Source organism: Numida meleagris, chromosome 13 (assembly GCF_002078875.1).
Source record: "Numida meleagris isolate 19003 breed g44 Domestic line chromosome 13, NumMel1.0, whole genome shotgun sequence".
In the NCBI taxonomy this organism is placed as follows: Eukaryota; Metazoa; Chordata; class Aves; order Galliformes; family Numididae; genus Numida; species Numida meleagris.
Genome location: NC_034421.1, coordinates 14,974,596 through 14,993,933, shown reverse-complemented (window position 1 = coordinate 14,993,933; position 19,338 = coordinate 14,974,596). Strand labels below are relative to the sequence as shown.

The 19,338-nt window shown below is 41.6% G+C and overlaps 1 protein-coding gene across 1 annotated transcript in view; it reads right to left on the bottom strand.

The window, feature by feature from the left end:
• Positions 3,235-19,338, bottom strand: part of PDILT (protein disulfide isomerase like, testis expressed) — a 27,309-nt gene continuing 11,205 nt past the window's right edge. Inside the window, exons 3-11 of the mRNA XM_021411995.1 lie at positions 17,062-17,195; positions 14,951-15,088; positions 14,258-14,368; positions 12,541-12,666; positions 11,393-11,590; positions 9,961-10,081; positions 8,597-8,778; positions 4,804-4,893; positions 3,235-3,366 (exon numbers count right to left, since the gene is read on the bottom strand). Coding sequence (XP_021267670.1) covers positions 3,295-3,366; positions 4,804-4,893; positions 8,597-8,778; positions 9,961-10,081; positions 11,393-11,590; positions 12,541-12,666; positions 14,258-14,368; positions 14,951-15,088; positions 17,062-17,195 — 1,172 coding nt within the window. The 3' untranslated portion in view covers positions 3,235-3,294. The remainder of the gene's footprint in view (positions 3,367-4,803; positions 4,894-8,596; positions 8,779-9,960; positions 10,082-11,392; positions 11,591-12,540; positions 12,667-14,257; positions 14,369-14,950; positions 15,089-17,061; positions 17,196-19,338) is intronic.

Sequence of the window (19,338 nt, the reverse complement as noted above, 5' to 3'; positions counted from 1 at the left end):
TTTAGAATATCTGAGCACGGTTTTAATGAAGTTCTCTAATGTTTAGACCAAAGTGAAATGGCGTTTGACTTAGTAAAGCCTGAGAAACTGATTCAGCTTCCAACTTTCAGGGCTCACTTCTGTGTGTGATTGTTGAGGAACTGCAGAGGCACTTATGGGTTATGTTGATCAAACTGACAGAAGTTTGGATGGGAAGAAAAGCGAGTTACTGGATCAGCAGAATCTGGCTTTAAATTTTGGTTCCAGTAAAATATTTTGAAACTGAGCTGAGGCTAATGGAAAATGACCAGGAAAGGCCACTTGTGGCCACTGAGGGCACATCCCGCTTGGTTAGGGATGGGAAAAACCCAGTGCAGTTGGTAATGAGGGAATTCACACCGCAGAAATTGTCTTTGAGGCAGATTTTTACCGGGTGCTTTATAAAGTAGATTTGTAAGTCTTGCCATGTATCAGGGCATGGCAGGCATGCACTTGGCCTCTTGTCTTTTCACAACATCTGAGAGTGGCTGGAATAGAAATGAGAACATCATTTGCTGAGATGGCACATGTTTTCATTAATCTGTAATCTTGCACCTTATAATAGGATAGATAGCAGCTTCAGGATTGAGCCTCACATACAGGGGGTAGGAGCAGTGAAAATTAATTTTTTTTCATTATCTTGAATGGTAACCCATCTGTCAGATAATGTGCTGAACATTGCTTGCTCTGTTTTTCTATGGAGAAACTAATTAAAAGATTATAGCTTCTGTGTTTAATAGTCATTCAAAACACATTGGTGACGCTGCTTGCTGTTGAAATTTCATCATGTTGAGTGCAGCAAAGAGAAAGCATGCTGGCACTTCCCTCTTCTGGATTCGTTTCCTCTCATTCACTCTCTAATCTGATCTCCCAGGGTATCATATGAGAGCTTCTGTTTGTTAATGAATGCCCAAAGTTAAATGAAACCTGGTGTCCAGCAGTGAGCAGGTTTACTTTGTGCAAGGCCCCACTGGCAGAGAACTGGTTTGATGTCCAACAGAGAATTGACTTCTTCAATTGTGTATAACAACAACAAAAAAAACCCTTTGGCATGCTTTGGGCTGGAACTGCTTCTGTGATATTCGTAAATAAAAGCCCTTAGTAATGGTGCAGAGAAGCAATTACTGTTAACGGCATCGCTCACTGTCCAGCTGGGATGGGAGTTTCCACTGCCAGCAAGTAAGGCTGATCTCTACAAAGCCAGCACCCCTGTCTGAGGTCCTGTCTTCTGCTGTTGCTGCTGAGTGAGACTTTGGTTTGACGTGTGCTGTGTTGCAGTTCTATCAAAATCTTTTTCTGTCCTAAAATCAAGAGGTTTAGATAACACTTGGCATCTTCAGAGAATAATTTTGCTTTAAATAATAGCTCAGCTGTGATTCACAATTAGAAGTGAAGGAGTGCACTGCTTCTCTCAGATCTGCTATCATGACTGAAGCTAGAGGTTCCAATTTTAGTATTGCTAACCTCAGTGGCTTCTGAAATGTGAGGAACAAAATATTTTGCCAAAGAATTTGAGGCAAAAAGTGAACTTGGGTATTTGAATCTTCTAAAATATGTATATACATGCATACATGTATATGTACATATACATACGTATGAAGCTTCAGAAAGTAGGGAATACAAATGATGAGGCTTTTACCGTGCTTGCAGTTTACCATCCAACTGACTGGCTGGGTTGGGGGACTGACTTTGGGAACAGGACGAGGACAGTGCAAGGACCTCGAACCCCTCCTGTGCTTCCAGTGAAGAAGTTTAGAAGAGTCAACTTCAGCTCCTAAAGTGCAGCGTTGAGGTGCTAAAGGACACTGCCAGACATGGTGACCATTTGCTATCTGCCAGTGTATAGACTGGGATGTATAGACTATACCTGCTGAATAACTTGGGAGTCTGAGTGACTTAGATGCATCTTCTCAGCTGTGGGGAGCAACACCCATCACACTGCTCAAGAAAGTAGGTCCAAGACCTACAGAGCCCAGGCAGATCCTCTGTGTGATCTTGCACAAAAACATACTTCTGAAAGGGGCAGATTATGAGGATTTAATTGTGGTCCCAATGAAGATTATCCCCAGCAGAGATTAAAGTGTACCTGTGACGCATTCACACAAACTGTTCTACTTTGTCTCCTTGTTATTTACACTTCATCACCGAAGGCCAACGAAGAGCTGCATGAGATGACAGCAATGCATGTGGAGTGCTATCTGTTTGCAAGATCTGTGAAGTAAAGAGGAGTTAATATTTTATCTTCCATCTCTAAGTGTGTCTGTTTAATTGTGCTTTGCAGCCTGGCTGGCAAACAAACCGTCGGTTCTGAACTGTTCTTTCTAGCAAATAGCTGCAAAACGTGAGAGGTCCAACAGTTCAAAACTGTCCATCTCTTGTTCACTTCGACGAGAGGGGAGAGTTAGGAGATCTCCACAGTGCTGTGTTCTTCACTGCAGCGACTAATCCTCCTTCATTTTATATGTTTTCACCTTTTGTCCTCTGCTTACATAGGAGAACAGCTTATTGACATTAACCAGTTGGGAACAAAGACTTGGGAAGTCTGTTTTTGAAATGAACGCTTAGTACATGATTTCTAATTCTGTAAGAAGAGTTTTCAAGTTTTCAAACTTATTTATTTCTACTTTGTCTAGACTCTGCAGGAAGAAACTGTTATTGTCCAGCAGTGTCACGTGTATGGGGTGCTTAGGAGACCTATCAGAACTAAAGTATGAGTCATAACAGTGACTTTGTGTATTAGGTATGCTATATTTCTTACTGAAATTAAATTATATCATAAATTCTGCATTTTCTGCTGCTTGCCAACAAGCAAAATGATCACAAACCGCCCCTTGGTGCCACTTTGGGCACAGCCCCTGGTGGCAGTTACTCCAGGGATCAGTTAATCTCCCTTGAAAACAATAGGGTTGTCTCAGGGTACACTGGGGAGGAACTGATTGCAAACTGCTTGCTCTTTTTGATCAAAAACAATAGTATTGTATCTTGATTCATTTACCGTGGTACTTATACTTTTCTAAATAAGAACAGTTGTTTGAAAATGAAAGAATTATTTAGGCAAAATTGACAATATTTTAAGAACCTATGACAACCGATTCTGGTAAAACTGCGAATAAAACTGAATTCAGAAGAGAGGTCACACAATGAGCAATTAATGCTGAATTCTTTACTTTTATTTTTTTGGTTCATCTCTGTGCTCACTTGAGTTGATTCATTCTCGCAACGAATTCCTTCCAGGAAGCATTCCCCACAATCCTTAGGATTTTTCTCTCTGTACTATTAAAGTTCTTCTTTCTCAGTTATTACAGTCTCTTTCTGGCTGAGAACCCCTTGCATTCCTCTTGAAGGACCCTTTTAAAAAAGCAAATGCAAGAGCAAAACTGCTTACTACGCACGTTCACTAAGAGACTTGCTCTAGTAACTCTTTACTTTCAAAAACAAACAAAAAAATAATATATATACAATAAATTGTTTTCATAATTTCAGCCAAGGAACTTGAGGGCATGTTAATGGAGTAAAAAGCAGTGCTGCTGTTGATAAAAAAATGTTTTGTTTGCACACCCTTGTACTGGGTTATGGCAAAGCGCAGATGAGGGTTTGTGTGAAGCTTTGATGAGGACTTGGACACCACAATTGGTAAGATAATGAGTATAGAAGAACATTTCCTAGGCAGTTACGGAAGAAATCACCTTCTTATGTATCCTGTTTATGAATACCCTGAAGCCAGGACAAATAGTTATTCCAACAGGGGACTTTACATCAAGCACTGTACTGCAAAAAGGTCTAAAACTGCACTCTTCTGGGAAAACTTGGAGAACAGCAGAATGGAGAATATTGAACAGAGGAGCAAATGTGAGCTATTTACCTCTTTTACTAAGCGTGGTTTTTTGGATCGATTTCCCAATGCTTATGGTTTAATGCAAAACAAAGCACGAAGAAGAGATGACAGAATATACATGGCTCCTAAACATGGTACGTAAGACAACATGTATGGGGCTCAGCGGATCTGTTGCAGGCACATCATTGAAGTACATGCAACAGGGGCAGACACCAAACATAGGCTCCAGCTATTGGAAAACAGAGGTGTACAGTGACTGGGCACTCACACAGTTGATCTTTCAGTGCAGACCTCTGTTTTGTAACACTATTTAGTCATCTCTCTCCAGTTGTAACTACCTATTTCAGCAGTGAAGTCAGGAGTGAATCAATTATTACATTGAATGAGAAAGCTAATGCTTATCTGGTTTGACTTACAGTGGGTGAGAAAGAGTTGAGGAATCAGAAAATTGTCATAACTGGATTGTCAATATGAGAGACAATGTCTGCTCTCAGTTGTGCCATTGCTTTATGAACAAGGGAAATCACACTGCATGCAGCAGGATGGGGTAGGTGTGAATATTTGAACCAGTTTGGGTGTAGCTGAAACAAATTTAGCTAAGGCTTTTTCCAGCTAAAATCCTGACAAGGTTTTGCTTGCCCTTGTCAAGGCACAGATTTCCTTTTGCAGCACCGTGTTAGCGTAGGTGCTCAGTGGTGACACAAGCAGTGGGAGAGATGCTTCCTGAGTGATGAAAACAAGGATGTGAGTGGGTGTGTGCCAACCTGGCGGTGGTATGACTGCAGTTAACGTTGTCATGCCAAGCTGGTGAGCTGGTAAGAATCATCCAAGCAATGGCTGAAGCCAATACGTGTGGGCTATGCTATTGCAGATTCAGGTGTGCCTATATGGGGTGCAAACATGCCTTGGATTGCACAGCAGATCAGTCGTTGTCTGGGTCAGATGCCTACCTTTTCTCTTGTTTCTGCTTTCATCTTGATTTGTTCTTCTAAGAATTCGGAAAATGCCTCCAGGTTGTGCTCCCCAGCATAGGGCACCTCCTAGAAAGAGTTTGAAGATTAGGAAAGTCTTTAACTCTCTACACAAAATGCTGGAAATAGCAGAATAATTAGCTGAAGGATTGCAGTGTTTTAGATTGCCCACACTCTAGACTTCTGCACTCAGTTTAAAAAGTGAGGGTAGAATTGCAGCAGTTAAACATTCGCAAGATATTTGGAAAGCAGAGTGTTTTACAGGTCCAGCCATGATATTCTAAGCTGTCTGAACATTTTTATGGAAACTCAAGATCCAGAAATACTTTTAAAATCCACACACCCCAGCTTGAATATTCAGTAAGAGATGGAGGAAGGGGAGCAGTTACATTAATTTGCTTACACTTCACCTCAAGCTGGGAGCTCACTGGACATATTTGTAGTAAGTTTAGTGAGAAGCACTTTTAATTTACGTCTTTACAATTCTCTGAATAAGTCTGAGCACCATACTCTAATTTAAAGATTTTTTTTTCAAATACCATCATTTTCAAGTGCATTCTGGAAGTCTAAAAGGATTTTGCACAAGTCTTTCAGTGAAGATTTGTAGAAGCCCATGTATGTAACTTCAGGAATTGTCTGCTGTTACCAGAGTCTATTTAGACTTAGGCAGATGCCTTTTCTCTCCTGGGGTAAGCTGACTTCTCACGGAGAACAATAGTGCTGTATTACTTTATAGTGGATGCTATTATACCTGATTTGAGTTCAAAGGACTATAAGCAAAACACCTCCATTCCCTGGTGAATTCACTAGATGAATTCGCAGATTTAATGTTCCCCATGCAGTAAGGTATTCTCTTGTAATAAAAGATGTTGCAGCCTTGAAGGTATATTTTTCTTGGCAAAATTAACTTTCTTGAGTAATATTATTTGATTCCTCCAGAGGCAATTAATATTCTCTCATGAATCCTGCTCCGCTCTAATGGCTGAAATAGAAATGTCTCAGACCAAAGACCTGTAAAGCCAGAGAAGCAGCTGATCCCTGCTCTGGTTGCTGAGAATATATGTCAACACTTCTCATTAGAGCAATCAGTGCATAAGTGTATGTCAGTGTTATTTTTCTCACTTAATCCATAGAAATAAATCAAATAACCTTAAAATCTATCTGAAAAATTGCATATTTTTCTCTCACATTTGGACTCGATGACACAGAGGATGAGTTGTTCATCTCCCAGATGGAGCTCAGATGATGCCTGGTCACTCTTTCCTCCACGCAATCATTAGATCCACTTTCTTGTTCCTTCAGCTCTGACTATAGCTGTTCCTGGCATACAGCTACGTGCCAAATTTAATTGTTCTTTGGGGGAGGAGTAAACTTTTCTGTCTCACTGAGAGTTGATTTTTGCTTTTGACATCAAAAAATATTGTTTTTTTATCTTAACAATAGCCATCTAGCAGTGCATCCTTACATTGAAATCAATGGTTATTAAAGAGAGTGAGAATGAAAAAAAAACCATAGGAACTCAGAGCTGGTGCTTTGGGAAACTGGACCCATGCTTAAGTGTCCAGCTATAGATCTAGGTGTCTGGGATCATGTAACTCCACTTAACTCCAGTTAATACTAAGTGGCCCCTGGTTTAAATATATATATATATATATATATATTTTTTTTTTAATTCAACCACCAAGTTTTGCATCCACTGTATGCAAGAGGGTGACTTGTCTTTAGCTTCAGAAAAAGCTGACCCCTTCTTAGATAGTTTAGATGAAGAGTGTCTGGAAAGCAGAGGGTTCACACCCTGCAGACCCAGCAGATGCTCCTGTCAATAGGAGGGAAGTATCAGATGTGATCTCACCAGGTGAGAGTGCACGGAAGGGTCTGTGTGACAATGTGTTCTGCCCTTGGCTTTGCCTTTAAGTAGGTGTAAGGGAGGCTGTGGTAACCGAAGAACATGATAACCCAGTCTGGAAAACAGCTATGAGTCACGTTACGTTAGTCACATTTCCATTGGCTTATCAGGAGCTGGCTCAGACTCCTTTATTTATATTTCTGTGTGCTTTCTAGAGTCTTATGATAGTTATTTCATCTTTAGAATTCGACTTGCTTCTGCAGTAGCATTCAATTCATCCTTAGTCTTCAAACAATGTGGAAGATCAACAGAGGCAGTTAGAAGGCTCGTGTTTGTTTCCAGCACTAGCAAAATGCAGAAGGCTACAGGAGATGCTTGTGTGAAATCAAGGTTGTACCAGGTGGTGATGTTGAACTGTAGATATATCCTGTTCCTCTTCCTTCTCCTACCTTCTTCAGAAGTGTGCACACATCTCCAAGACCTTTCTGTTGTGCTTTTCATGGCCAGAATAAAGAATAGGGACTGTGAATGTGGGGCAGTGCATATACAGTATATTGTGCTCTGCATATTGGCATGTTAGGGTATTACTGCTCCCTGACTTAGGCTAACTTCTAAAAAAGTGTAAATGCACTTGGTAGAATTCCCTGTACAACTGCTGGTTGGGTAGGAAATGGCTGAGAGCTGTTGCAGTGACTGTGTATGAATGGCTTGAGCACGTCTTTGCTTTTTTATGATGGTCTATGGCAGCTGTCCATGCAGTGCACTAAGAAGAAGGACGGAACATGGCTCAGCCACTGCAGGAAGCTGCAAGACACCTGCACCAGCCATCGAGTACAGGCTAACACCTCCAAAGCCAAAGGACCTGGCATAAAAACATGGTGTACAAACAAGAACTTCAGATCTCAAACAAACTTTGGGATGTTTTAAGTCTGAAACAATCCCTTAATGGATACTGATAGTTATTACTGATATGTTTTTACAGACTGGCATTTATTATGAGAATTTCATGGATTTCTGCTCTCCTGTTTAAAGACAAAGCACAATGTGAGCGTGCAGGACTACAGTTCAATTCATTAGAAGCTGTGTACGCACTTCTGAGAGCAAAATCTCTCCCAAAAAGATTAAACGAGGACATGAGCAAATGTCTTCGAATTTAATTTAAGTTTGAGACTAAGAAGAAAAATGAAAAGCTCAGTAATGTCTTAATTATAACAGTATCTTGGAATTTAATTTATTTTGGCTTCAGACATATTTTCTTTTTAATGAGATTGTATATGTACATGGAGGACTATAACTATTTGTCTAATATTTTTCTTTCTTTCAGCTGTAGCATCTTCTGATTACTCTGTAACATGGCATTAGGTAGCATATTCTGAAGATCATTAGTCTTGACAACAAATATTTCTTCCCTACTGAGACTGAATGAAATAAAATTACTGGCAGAACTGCACAGGAGTAACTCTTGAGAGCTGAATGCTGTGAAAATATAGAGGATGTGACAAGTGATAGCAGTGCTTTAGAGCTTAGTCATACCTGCTGCAGAAACAACTGGCAGAGTTGTGCTGTGACTGTCTGCCTCTTTGCCGTGGTTTGAAGAAAGGCACTGCAGTGATCAGGAGTCTGGCTCTGAGTTTGCTCTGAGGTGAGGCTGTGCTAGAACCCCGCAGGCAGGCGGGAGGTTGCTAAACAGCAGAGCATGAGGCAACAGCGAGGTCCAAGATGGTGAACGGAGCAAAGGCTCTTGCTGCAGCCACACTTCAGAGATGGTAGGAGGGTTTCCCCTTTAATTCAGGTTCTTGTAGATAATGAGCTCAGTGTTGAGTGGATAAAGAGCAAAGCCTTGCTTAAAGAACATGCTTCTCTCTGATCCGTGGACACACAGCCCCCCATCAGCATGCAGCTGTGCCATCCCCTCAAGCTTCTCACCTGGAAATCGGGTCCAGCAGGAAAGAGTCTGAAGAAGGGATAACGATCCATCACTACTGACAGGACATCGTTTGCTGTGACATCTATCTTCGCAATGATTACGTCCTCATGGCTTTGATATTTCTCTCCTAGCTTATCCCAGATTGGCAGAAGTTTTCTGCAGTCATAGGACCAAGGAGCATCTGCAAATTTGAAAGCACACAGTCTGTTGGAAGAGCACATCCCAGTGTGCTGAGTGGGATCTGCTAAGCCCATAAAAGTTAATGGGGTTTTGGATTTCTCTTGTGGTCAGTTTCTAATTGAAACCATCCGTCCTCCGTAAGTCTTCATGTAGTGATAACCAGCTGCTTCTCTAAGGCCTTTCTGGCAGCAGCACTGCTTCTTAGCTCCTTATTACTGTAACACACAGCACTTGCCGTATGACTTTGCTTGGAGAAGCATGCCAGATAACCAGTGAAACCCAAGTAACTCATTGTTCCCATGACGAGGTACTTGCCAGAAGCACAAAATGCTTTACACATATCAGATTGTCTCCAGACGTATTAAAATGAACTGTGTCCATAAACTGTGCTATAGTTGTACTGAAAGGAGGAGCTTGAGGTATGGCGGTGCTTTGTCTCCAAGCAGGGCACATTAGCAGGTTAACAAAAGGCAAAGTGCTGAGAATGCCCTTAAGTAGCATACACAGCCACAGACTTTCCATCAAGAGAAGAGTGGTCTTACTCAAGTTAGATGGAATTAAAAGGATTGTATGATTGTACTACCTTTAAGAATTTGTTAGTATTATGCTTAGTGTTGTATTTATATCAGTGCTGTATGTTTGCTCTACTGAACAAATCAAGGCACAAACTAATCTCTTCTGGCTGGTAGAGGATAGGGCAGCAGTTTCTTGCAGAGAAAGGTCAAGCAGGGAACATCACTTCCCCTGCAGACAAAGGAGGGAAAGGAGTTAGATTTGCTCCTCTTTGGGATGTAATACTACTGCATTGTAACCAGACAACCTTACCTAACTCCCCCTCTGTCCTTGGAAGACAGCCAGACTCATACTGTACAGAATATTATAACGTTCCATTGTACAGCATGAGATCCTAGTGTCCCTTTCTTTCAAGGCAGAGATTTGAAATCGCTTTGACAAAAACTTATTTAAGGGATTGAGAGTTTCTCACTGTTGCCCTAAATCAGTAAAGGCAGCGCAGCATTTTCATAGATAAGACAACATTTTTTATGTGCTTTCATCAGACATCAAAAATTTGCTCAGCATGACTTCTGTAAAGTGCAAAGACCGCTCTGGTATGTAAGAATGAGCTTTCTTTTTTCATTTCCAATGGATCACGTTAAGTGAATCTGAATACAGCAACACTTACAAAACATGACAAACACAGTCATGGTCCTATTGAAGACAATCCTGTTGAAATTCTTCCCAACAAGCACTTTGACAGGCAGCTTGTCCCAGTCTTCGGCAATTTCTTCACTAGAGAGATGTAACTAAGCAGAAACAAACACTGCTGTGAAAGTGCAGGAAGCATCGAGAAACTGTACTCCAGATCAAGTTATTGTGAGACAAGTGGGACCTTCTTCTGCCTAATGTCCACCTCTACTGTATGTTATTTTTTTGCTATCTCTATATCCTCTCCTACCTTCTCATGCTACTCTCTGCTTTCCCCTCAGCAGGGAACTGGTATCTTGCACCCCTGTACAGTTGGTAGCCAGAATTATGCGTCCCTCTCTTGAATACAGAGATGACAGACAGCCTGCACATCACTTTTGGGAACATATTTGTATTCGTTATCCGGGATGCTCGTGGCTCAACATTTGAAAGCTAGAATACTGAAAATCTTACCTATTGTGAGCTCTCAACGTTAAGTAAAACACATAAGAAGGTGAGTATTGCCTGTATACTTTCTTCCACTGCTGATCACAGTCTCCACATGACTCCTACAATTTCCAGTATATGTCCTGGCTATTTCTTTTCTTTTAGACCACGTAGAAGAATGTAACACATTCCTCGAAGGAGCTGTTCCATAGTGTGGGTGTGCCAGCAAAGCAGCTCTTTATGGAGAAGAGGAGATGTCTGTGCCTCCTCTTTTGTCCTTCTACCCGCCTCAAGATTGAAAATAGGACCTACTGCTCAGATTCTTCAATTCAATTTACTCTGACTGATCACCTCATTACTCCTCGTGATAATAACAAAAGTAAATCACCCTGAAGAGCACTGAAGAAGGAAAACATTTTCATGTATTTTCCATGTGAGTATGGAGAATGATGCTTCATTATGACAACAAATACTGTATTTACCATAGGGAGTGATTCCTCCTGTGAAAATGAACTCTGCTAGACTCATTTGCAACAAATGCTAAATTCTGTTCTACTTTGAAACTGACAATTTTCTATTTACTGAATTTCCATAACCTCAAATTCCTTTGCAATCATTAGTGAAATTTCATCTCTCCCAACTAAGAGAGTAAAATTTCTTCATGATATTACTGGAAAGATGGAAGCATGGGGAGGCTTTAAACCACTAAAACATCAGCTTACATCAACTGAAAAATTGCATCCTAAATAATTTGCGTTTTTTGGGTAGGAGAACTGGAGAGCTTTGCAGTTCACCTCTGTTTTAAATACAGAGGAATGCTCTTTCAGTAACTGTCAATGAATGCATTAGGGCAAGAATAAACTAATCAGTTGATAATCAGAAGAGCACGCAGTTCTAATTCTACAAGGCATGTTTTAACTTTGCAAATTCGTTAGTGTTTTAGTTGGTGTAGCAGAGGGGCATCTCATTAGTAATGGACATACCTTTGCTTTTCCATCTAGGTAGCTCTGGCAAAAATGTCTTATGTTCTCCTCAGTCACCTCATCTGCAGGCATTTTGTACTTTGCTTGGCTTGTCAGATTTAGGATTCTTACAGCAGGAACATCAACTTCTCTGATGCGAAAATACTCAAAAATGCGTCCATTTCTTGTTTCATTAGTATTCACCAACACAAACATTATCTGACAATAAAGATAGTCAAGCATCTGGTTGAGTCTTCCAGCTTTGGTTTAGAGAACCATTATTTTAGAGAAGCACAGCTTGGCAGCAGGTTCGGACCTAACCTTAAATGAAAGCAATTTTGTAGAACCCTTTTTTGGTCTCAGTCCAACAACCAGCAGCTCTGAGAACTTTTTTGTACCTTGATCCAAGTTAAGAAATGGTAAAGCAGCCAAAAGTAATGGAAATTTCATACTGATTTGCTACCACTTATTTTAGTAACACTTCTAAATTACCACTCAAAGTTCTTAATAGATCTTCACAGGACAAAATTGCTGAAACACATGCCATGCGTATGTCTTTTTAAATACTCAAGAGTGCTCTTCTATTACAAGATAAACTAATTCTTCAATCTTTAGCATAGTTATAACAGAAGTAGCACCACCATGGCTGACAATAGAAACTGAAATACCTCTGTGTAAGACTGCTCTTATCTGTAAATATATATATGCAAACATTTGTGCATTGCAGACAAAGCTATACAGATGCCTTGCAGTATTTCTCAGCCTTTGTAGCTGGAACCAGTTCTTGTTCCAGGCAATGCCCTGCGATATTTGGGCCATTTCCTGGTGCAGGCCGAAATTGCTAGAAGCTTGCTAAAACTAGCTTTGGTTAGAAATTGCCCCTACAAAGTTGTATGTGTAAAATCAGCAGCAAGTTTAATGGGAGCAGCTGGAATTAGTGTTGGTTTCTGTCATCTTTCTGTTTTAAAGAATTGTTTTGAAGTGACATTTATTCTTTGAATTTCTCAGATAATGCTGTTAAGGGCCCAAGCTGAAAAACAGTTGCTGAAATGGTTCTAAAGTAGACTTAAAGGCAGAGTGGCAGCAGTGTACTTGTGCAAACACCAGTGGTGTTATTCCACTGATCTTTTAGCATTCACATTTGTGTAGTAGGATTCAGCATCACAAACCTTCCCTCTAAATTCAGCAGCAGCAGACTTGTAGTTTTCATAAGTTGTGTTGAATGTCTTTGAGTTCGTTGGGATGAACAGCAGGATGTGGTTTTCAACAGGGACATCAAAAATCTTCACAGATGTCTGGAAAACAACACTCAACATCTGTTCCATTCCTTTTAAGTCGAACGGGGAATCAGAGGCTCAGAGTATCAGTGTCACTCAGTTCTTATATTGCAAATTTTACTTCTTAAGACTCTGTTCCCAATCATTTCCATAACCCTGAGATTGCTTTCGTTTTAGAGAAGATAAAGTGAGAAGTATCAGCAGCTCCTGAGTATTTTCTATATTCCAGTAAAAGACTCGTTGTTCATGGATTTTACAGTCAGAAGAGACAGTCTGACCTCCTGTGTAACACATGCTGAGGAATTAATGCTAAAGATGTGCTGAAAGTAAAAGGCAGTGTTATCTGGGGAGGCCCGGGTGCAGCAGCTAGACCTGACTGGGACACTTCCCTCACTTCTGCACGGCATCAGCAGCCTGCATCTCCTCCTCTGCACAGAGCTGCCCTTTCTCATGCCACACCAGAGTCACTGAGTTACCCTCCCATGCAAGCACTTCCATGCCTTGTCTCTCCTTCCTACACTAGCAATGACTATTACAATTTTTCTAATTTCTCTTAGTCCAGAAGCCCAGGTTGGTGCATGGGAGTGAAAGGGCTGGAGACAGGGTGGAAACTGACCATCCAGCCTCCAACCCACTGAGCTGCCTCAGAAGCCAGGGTTTGTGCCGTCTCTGCATGTTGGTGGTGTTTGCATGTTCAAGTGGGCTCACTGCTTGTCCAGCACCTCCCTGTCCCCTTTGGAAACATCGTCTCTCTAAGAGGGAAGCACCCTCTGGTCTGGATTTGACCAAGAGCAGCTGCCTGTTGGATTTTGCTGGGGTTTCTAGATATGTTTAGGCCTAGCCTAGTCAAACAACATTCTCAGACACTAAGGACCAGATCAGCTCCTTATTTTCTGTGTGTATTCCTCTGCAGATGGTCACTGCTAGCAGAGTTCACAGTAACAGCAGTTGTTAGGAAGAAAGACTTCTGTCTTCCCTGAATTCTTACACAGAGACTTTACATCTGGGGGGTAAGGGTTCCTCCTCCCCACTTCCCTCCCATTTTTTTACTGTAATGTAAAAGGTACCACAAATGATAGTTTGCAGTAAGTGGGAAATAGCATATGAAATATGTTAGCCAAATACTCCCTTCTGTTCTGGGTAATAACTTGTCAAGGCACATAAGCCTTCTGGGGTCAGCCTCTTCTCTCTTGTAACTAGTGACAGGTTGAGGGGGAATGGCCTCAAGTTGTGCCAGGGGAGACTTAGGCTGGACATTAGGAAACACTACTTTTCTGAAAGAGTGGTCAGGCGCTGGAATGGGCTGCCCAGGGATGTGGTGGAGTCACCGTCCCTGGAGGTGTTCAAGAAACATTTAGATGTTGTGCTGAGAGACATGGTTTAGTGGGGTTATTGGTGGTAGGTGGATGGATGGACTGGATGATCTTGTAGGTCTTTTCCAACCTAGCTAATTCTATGATTCTATGATAAGCAGTTTCATAACATGATACCTGTATCAATCTGTTAGCATAAACCCAAGAAATATGGAGAGATTTCTCAGAGGTTGATGTGAAATGTTACTGGCTGTCCTCCTGTGGCCTTTGTTAATACAGTGAAAAAAGACACCTACCTCAAGATTATATTCAGTGACCAAATCCAAGGTAAAGGTTTTGATTATCCTCGTGAGATCCAGTTTGTTCCGTCTGCCATCTTCAAGCACTTCATTATGCACAGGTTTTCCCTTAGATAAATAGTGAAGTTTGAGGTTGTTGACTTCATCAACTACAGGAGCAAAAACACTCTTTACGCTAAAATGTTGCTCATGGTTTTGCTGTTTTATGATCCTCAGTAACTGAAATTCCATCGTTTGTAAAATGAATGCCATGAATTACAGAAGATTATAGCTAGAATCCAAGATACAGCTGACAGTTTTAATTTGCTCATTAATCTTAATGTACTAAGAGATCTCTTCTATACCAGATGTGCTGTCTGTGACACACCCATTTTTGGTCTGACTACTTTGTAGCCTAAATGTGGGTGCTGTTACTGTGCATTTGTTTTTATTGACCACTTCTGATGTGAGTTGGAAGAAAAGATTCCTGACTGAAGGAAAAAAGAGGAACATTACCATGTTCGGTTCATGGTATGTATCAGTGACTGGTGAATCTTTCCTGTCTGAAAATGCAATATTTTTTTTGAGTTAAGCTGTTTGAATTTCAGGTAGGGAATTATTTAACCCGAAAATGTACCAAACTGTTTTTCCATAGCCCAAAGCTTCCACAGCAGCTTGTTGCACCTTACCTCGCTAGGTTTGCACTCCTACCTTCTTAAACACAACAAGAGTGTTTGTTTGGATGCCATAGTGGGCACAGATGTCCTTGCTGCTTGTCATCCCGAAAGGCATCTCTGGCACATCTTTTGCAGTCTCGCAGAAAACTTCCACGCTGTCATTGTGAAGCTCCTAGTCCCAGAAAGAGTATTTATTAAGACGTGTGTCCTGGATCCTGACAGGATGTGTAGGAGCGAGAGCTGCAGGTGAGATGGGCCTCAAAAGGCTTGTGAGGTGGAGGTGAGTGCAAAGTGGGTATGGTTTGCCACAATTACCTCCAAAGGGAGACCTTCAGAATAGGGGATATTATAGGAGTGCTGTGACAACGCTAGTGCATTCGCTGTTGCAGCTAGTGCCGGCTGGGCGGGGGCAATACGGTTACTGAACAGCCCCCCAAATGCTTCCTGCACTCATCTCATCTGCCCTGCACTCCCCTGGCATAGCCACACTCTGCAAAGACTTCTCCAGATTGGAAAGGATCGAGCTAGCAGCTGCTCCCCTGCTTCAGCTCTGCTGCACAGCTGCAAACTGAGCTGCATGGACAAGAGAGGAGGGCTGCCTTCTCGCAGGAGGACCAGACAGATGTGTTTGGTGCTTTGACTGAGTGCTCTTCAAAGCAGGGATCTTGACTGCTGCATCTGTCAAACAGTCACTGTTCTGTCCACCCTCAAACTAGTAGTCAATAAGCACGATGAAAGGCAGCAGCTCTTTCGGATTTGATTTAATCAGACAATTATTTCATGTTGGTTTAATAGTAATTTATATGCTGAGATCTCCCAACACATTTTGGCACTCACATTTGTGAGCAATCCATGACTAATAGAAGGCCAAATGCAGCTCTTTATTTACTTGGACACCACTGCATGGCTCCCACCCCCTGCATTTCTGACGTGGCCTCACTCATGCTGATGCTCATCTACTGTTGTTTCAGCCTCCAAGTGAAATTGTGGAGTCCAGTCAGACACATCTGCAGGCACTATCTGCTATCAGGCTGTTGCAGGAGACTCTCCAGCATCACTGCGATATCAAAAGCTTCTCAATCTGGTCCAGCACTGGAAAGCTGCCGTCCTCCACACATGGCTGCGAGCAGATTGCTCCAAAGCAAAATTCTGGGCACTGTGAGCATTTTCACAGTTTGTCCTATTATGCTGTATGTGTTCACCACCTCTGTTACTATGGGTAATTTGGTAATGAATCCTGCTTTCCTCAGCCATAAAGCATGGTCTGTGCACTGTAGCCAGCACATCTGGGACCTTATCAGTTCAGGTATGAGTCCAGACATTGTGCCTTTAACTGAGCAGAAAGTTAACGGAATAAAAGTCTCTTTAGAGCATTGATTGAATGTTTCAGATAGTAAAGGTTTCAAGGATGCAATGAAAAAGCAGAAGAAAAAACCTAACAATGTTTGACAGCTCAGATTTATTTTACACTATTTGGCTATTGTTCTGCATCATTCGGACCCAAATCCTGAGAACCTTATTCTACTCTGGAAAGCAGTAGGATTTTACCTGAGAAAGGACTGCATGCTTTGGATCATATACAGTGCAATATTTTGACTTCCTATTCCCTGCAGGTTTCTTAGCTGGTGGGAGGTAAATAAACTGCTAGTATGTTACTGATGGAACTCTGTTCCACCCCCCAAATGGAAAGATAAATAAAAGGCATTCTGGCATATTTGACCATATTTATCACTTTTCTTATGGATTTGAGCATGAAGGGAGCTTTTCTTCCCCTTGCCAAATATTCACCTCTGTGATTTTACACCATCTTTGAATAGAAATGCTGTGATTAGGTGTCCTGGTTTTGGCTAGCATGGAGTTAATTTTCTTTGTATATGCTCATGATGCTGCGTTTTGGATTTTTGATGATAGCAGCAGTGATTGCAGGCCAATGTTTTCCCTTTTGCGAAGCAGTGCTTGTGCAGCATTGAGCACTTTTCTGCTTCTTGTGCTGCCCTGCCCTGCCAGAAGGAGGCTGGAGGGTACAAGAAGTTCTTCAGCAATTTCTGGGCCTTTTGGATGCGTGAGATTAGGTGGCAGCAGAAAACAACATAACCCTAACAGATCAGAAGGGAAACCAGTCTTTGGAGAGCTCCAGTGAATTACCTTGAAAAAGCCAATCACCGACAAATCATCAGCGTTTATGATGGCTTCGACCTGATCAGTGGAGTTGATTAAAACTGTGCTGGGTCCTGTTCGTCTTTTGAGCCATGTGATAAAAGCTGAGGCCTGTCTGACTCCTGTGGAAGGAAAAGAGAATTAAAATGACCATCAAAATGAAGGAGACTTTTCTGAGCAATCAAGATAGAAGCAGTGGAAGTTGAGAACGATGCTGAACTTGGACTTCTCAGGACTGAGGTCAAAGCTGATTCACACCCAACTTCTGGATCCCGTCACCACTGTAATTACTGCCAGCTCTAGATCTGCAGTGATGAGCACTGTTTTGTGGGACCTTCACACACAACTGTGTCCAGTTAATTGCTTGATCACAGCTCAAGTGTAGAGATGAGAAAATTCAGACAAGTAGAAAACCTGTTCTGCAGGGTTTCATGTGCCCCACAAGTGAATCAAAACCATAATAAGCTATAAAGAGCTATTGACCTGAGGTTTAATCCAAAATGTCTTCAAACCAATTGCAGATTTTATTGAACTGGCTATTCAATTGAGTTAGGTGTCAAAATTGTTCCTTCGCTGCTGCAGAAAGGATCTAATAGGTACAGAGACACGATAAAACCCCCCAGTGGTACTGCAGCTTCACTTTTGGCTTAGACATGAGGAACAAAGCTGAAAACTGTCAAAGTTGTCCTTAAATTCGGCAGCATTCCATCTTTGGTGTTCCAAATTAATGTTACTGAGTTCATAAGTTCATACTCAGTGCATTTATTTGGTAAATTCTTCTCAGGTTTTCAGGAGTTTTAGAAATCTTAAGTCTCTTTAAAACTAGTGTCTAGTAATTGTGTCTTCTAAGGAAATGGAGCCATAAATGGAGGCTCTTGGCCATAAAATATCCCCTTCATCTCTGCGAGCGTGGCATCCTTGTTGGACTAGAGCAAAAGTCCAGCAAAGGGTTAATGAAAACTGTACATGAAAACGCCTGCATGTGTTATGCTGGGAAGTGCCAGAGTCAAGATGTGCTGTACAAGTGGATAATCAAAGATGCAAGTCCTAGTACTGCGTATTTTAACAATACGACAAGGTCAAAATGGAGTCATACCATTTTACTGCCATCAAGTCATTTTGCAGCACGCTGCACTGCAACTAGTTTAAAATATGGGGGGTTTGGTGGTGGTGGTGGTGGGGTTTTTTTTTGTTTGTTTTGTTTGGGTTTTTTTGTTTTTTTTTGTTTTTTCGTTTTTTTGTCATTGGATTTTTATAAGGCCAAACGGGCAGACATCGGCTGTAACGTGAATAGGCTGCAGAGCAAAGCACAGAGCACTACCTAGTGGCCACATAGGGCTTGATTTCTATCCACAAGCAGAGCTGGGCTCCTGCAGCTTTGCATCAGCAGTATAACCTCCCAGCAGGTTTTTCATGTGCGGAGTATTCCTGCTGAGGTGCTCTACACGGCCTGCAGCTTGTTTCTTCTGGGCAAATTCTGGGCTTGGAGTTGTAAATAACGATTTCTGCAATGCCTAGGATTTGCTTGCGGATTCCCAGTGTTTATTGTTATACTTGCCAGGTGAGCTTTCACTAGCTATTGTACAAGAAGTCAACAAAGTGTGAGTTATGTCATTATGTGGTATATGTGCTCTGAGTAGTCAGTGCTGTATTACACAGATCGCAGGGGAGAAGCCACTTTCCTAATTCCTTGTGTCCTGCTGGGAGGTGTCTCTTGAATTGCTGCTCTTACATGAAGGATGGCTGTGTGCATCTTGTGTTATGATGCTCTGTATTCTCTGGCTTCCTCAAGCATACTTGACAGGTTATTTTACCAGTTTAAAAGTTGTTTTCAAGTCAGCCCCATAGATTTAATCAGAGACTAAAGTAGGAGCTTTCATTCTCATATATCAGCACCTCTAATGCGAGTTCTCTGTGGCAAACTGTGCTTTCAGCAGCATTTGTGCAGAAGGTGTTTGCACAAGTGTAGATTATGGGAACTTGGGTATGAAATTCAATAGCTGATGTACAAGGAGAAGCAAGTTACTAAAAATACTTAGGATCAGCTTTCAGCAGAGCAGCCACAGGGGGCTCAGGGGTTGAAGAAACCTGAGCACTCTTGTGAACGGGCTCAGAAACAAACTTCACAATCCTCCTTTAAACTTGTGACTCGTGTATCTGCTCAGAGCATAAACAGATGCTTAGCCAAGTCATGACATTTTTGCTAATTCTGTAAAAGTTACCATTTGTAGGAAGAAAAACTATTAAGGAGGGGAGGGAAGGGGA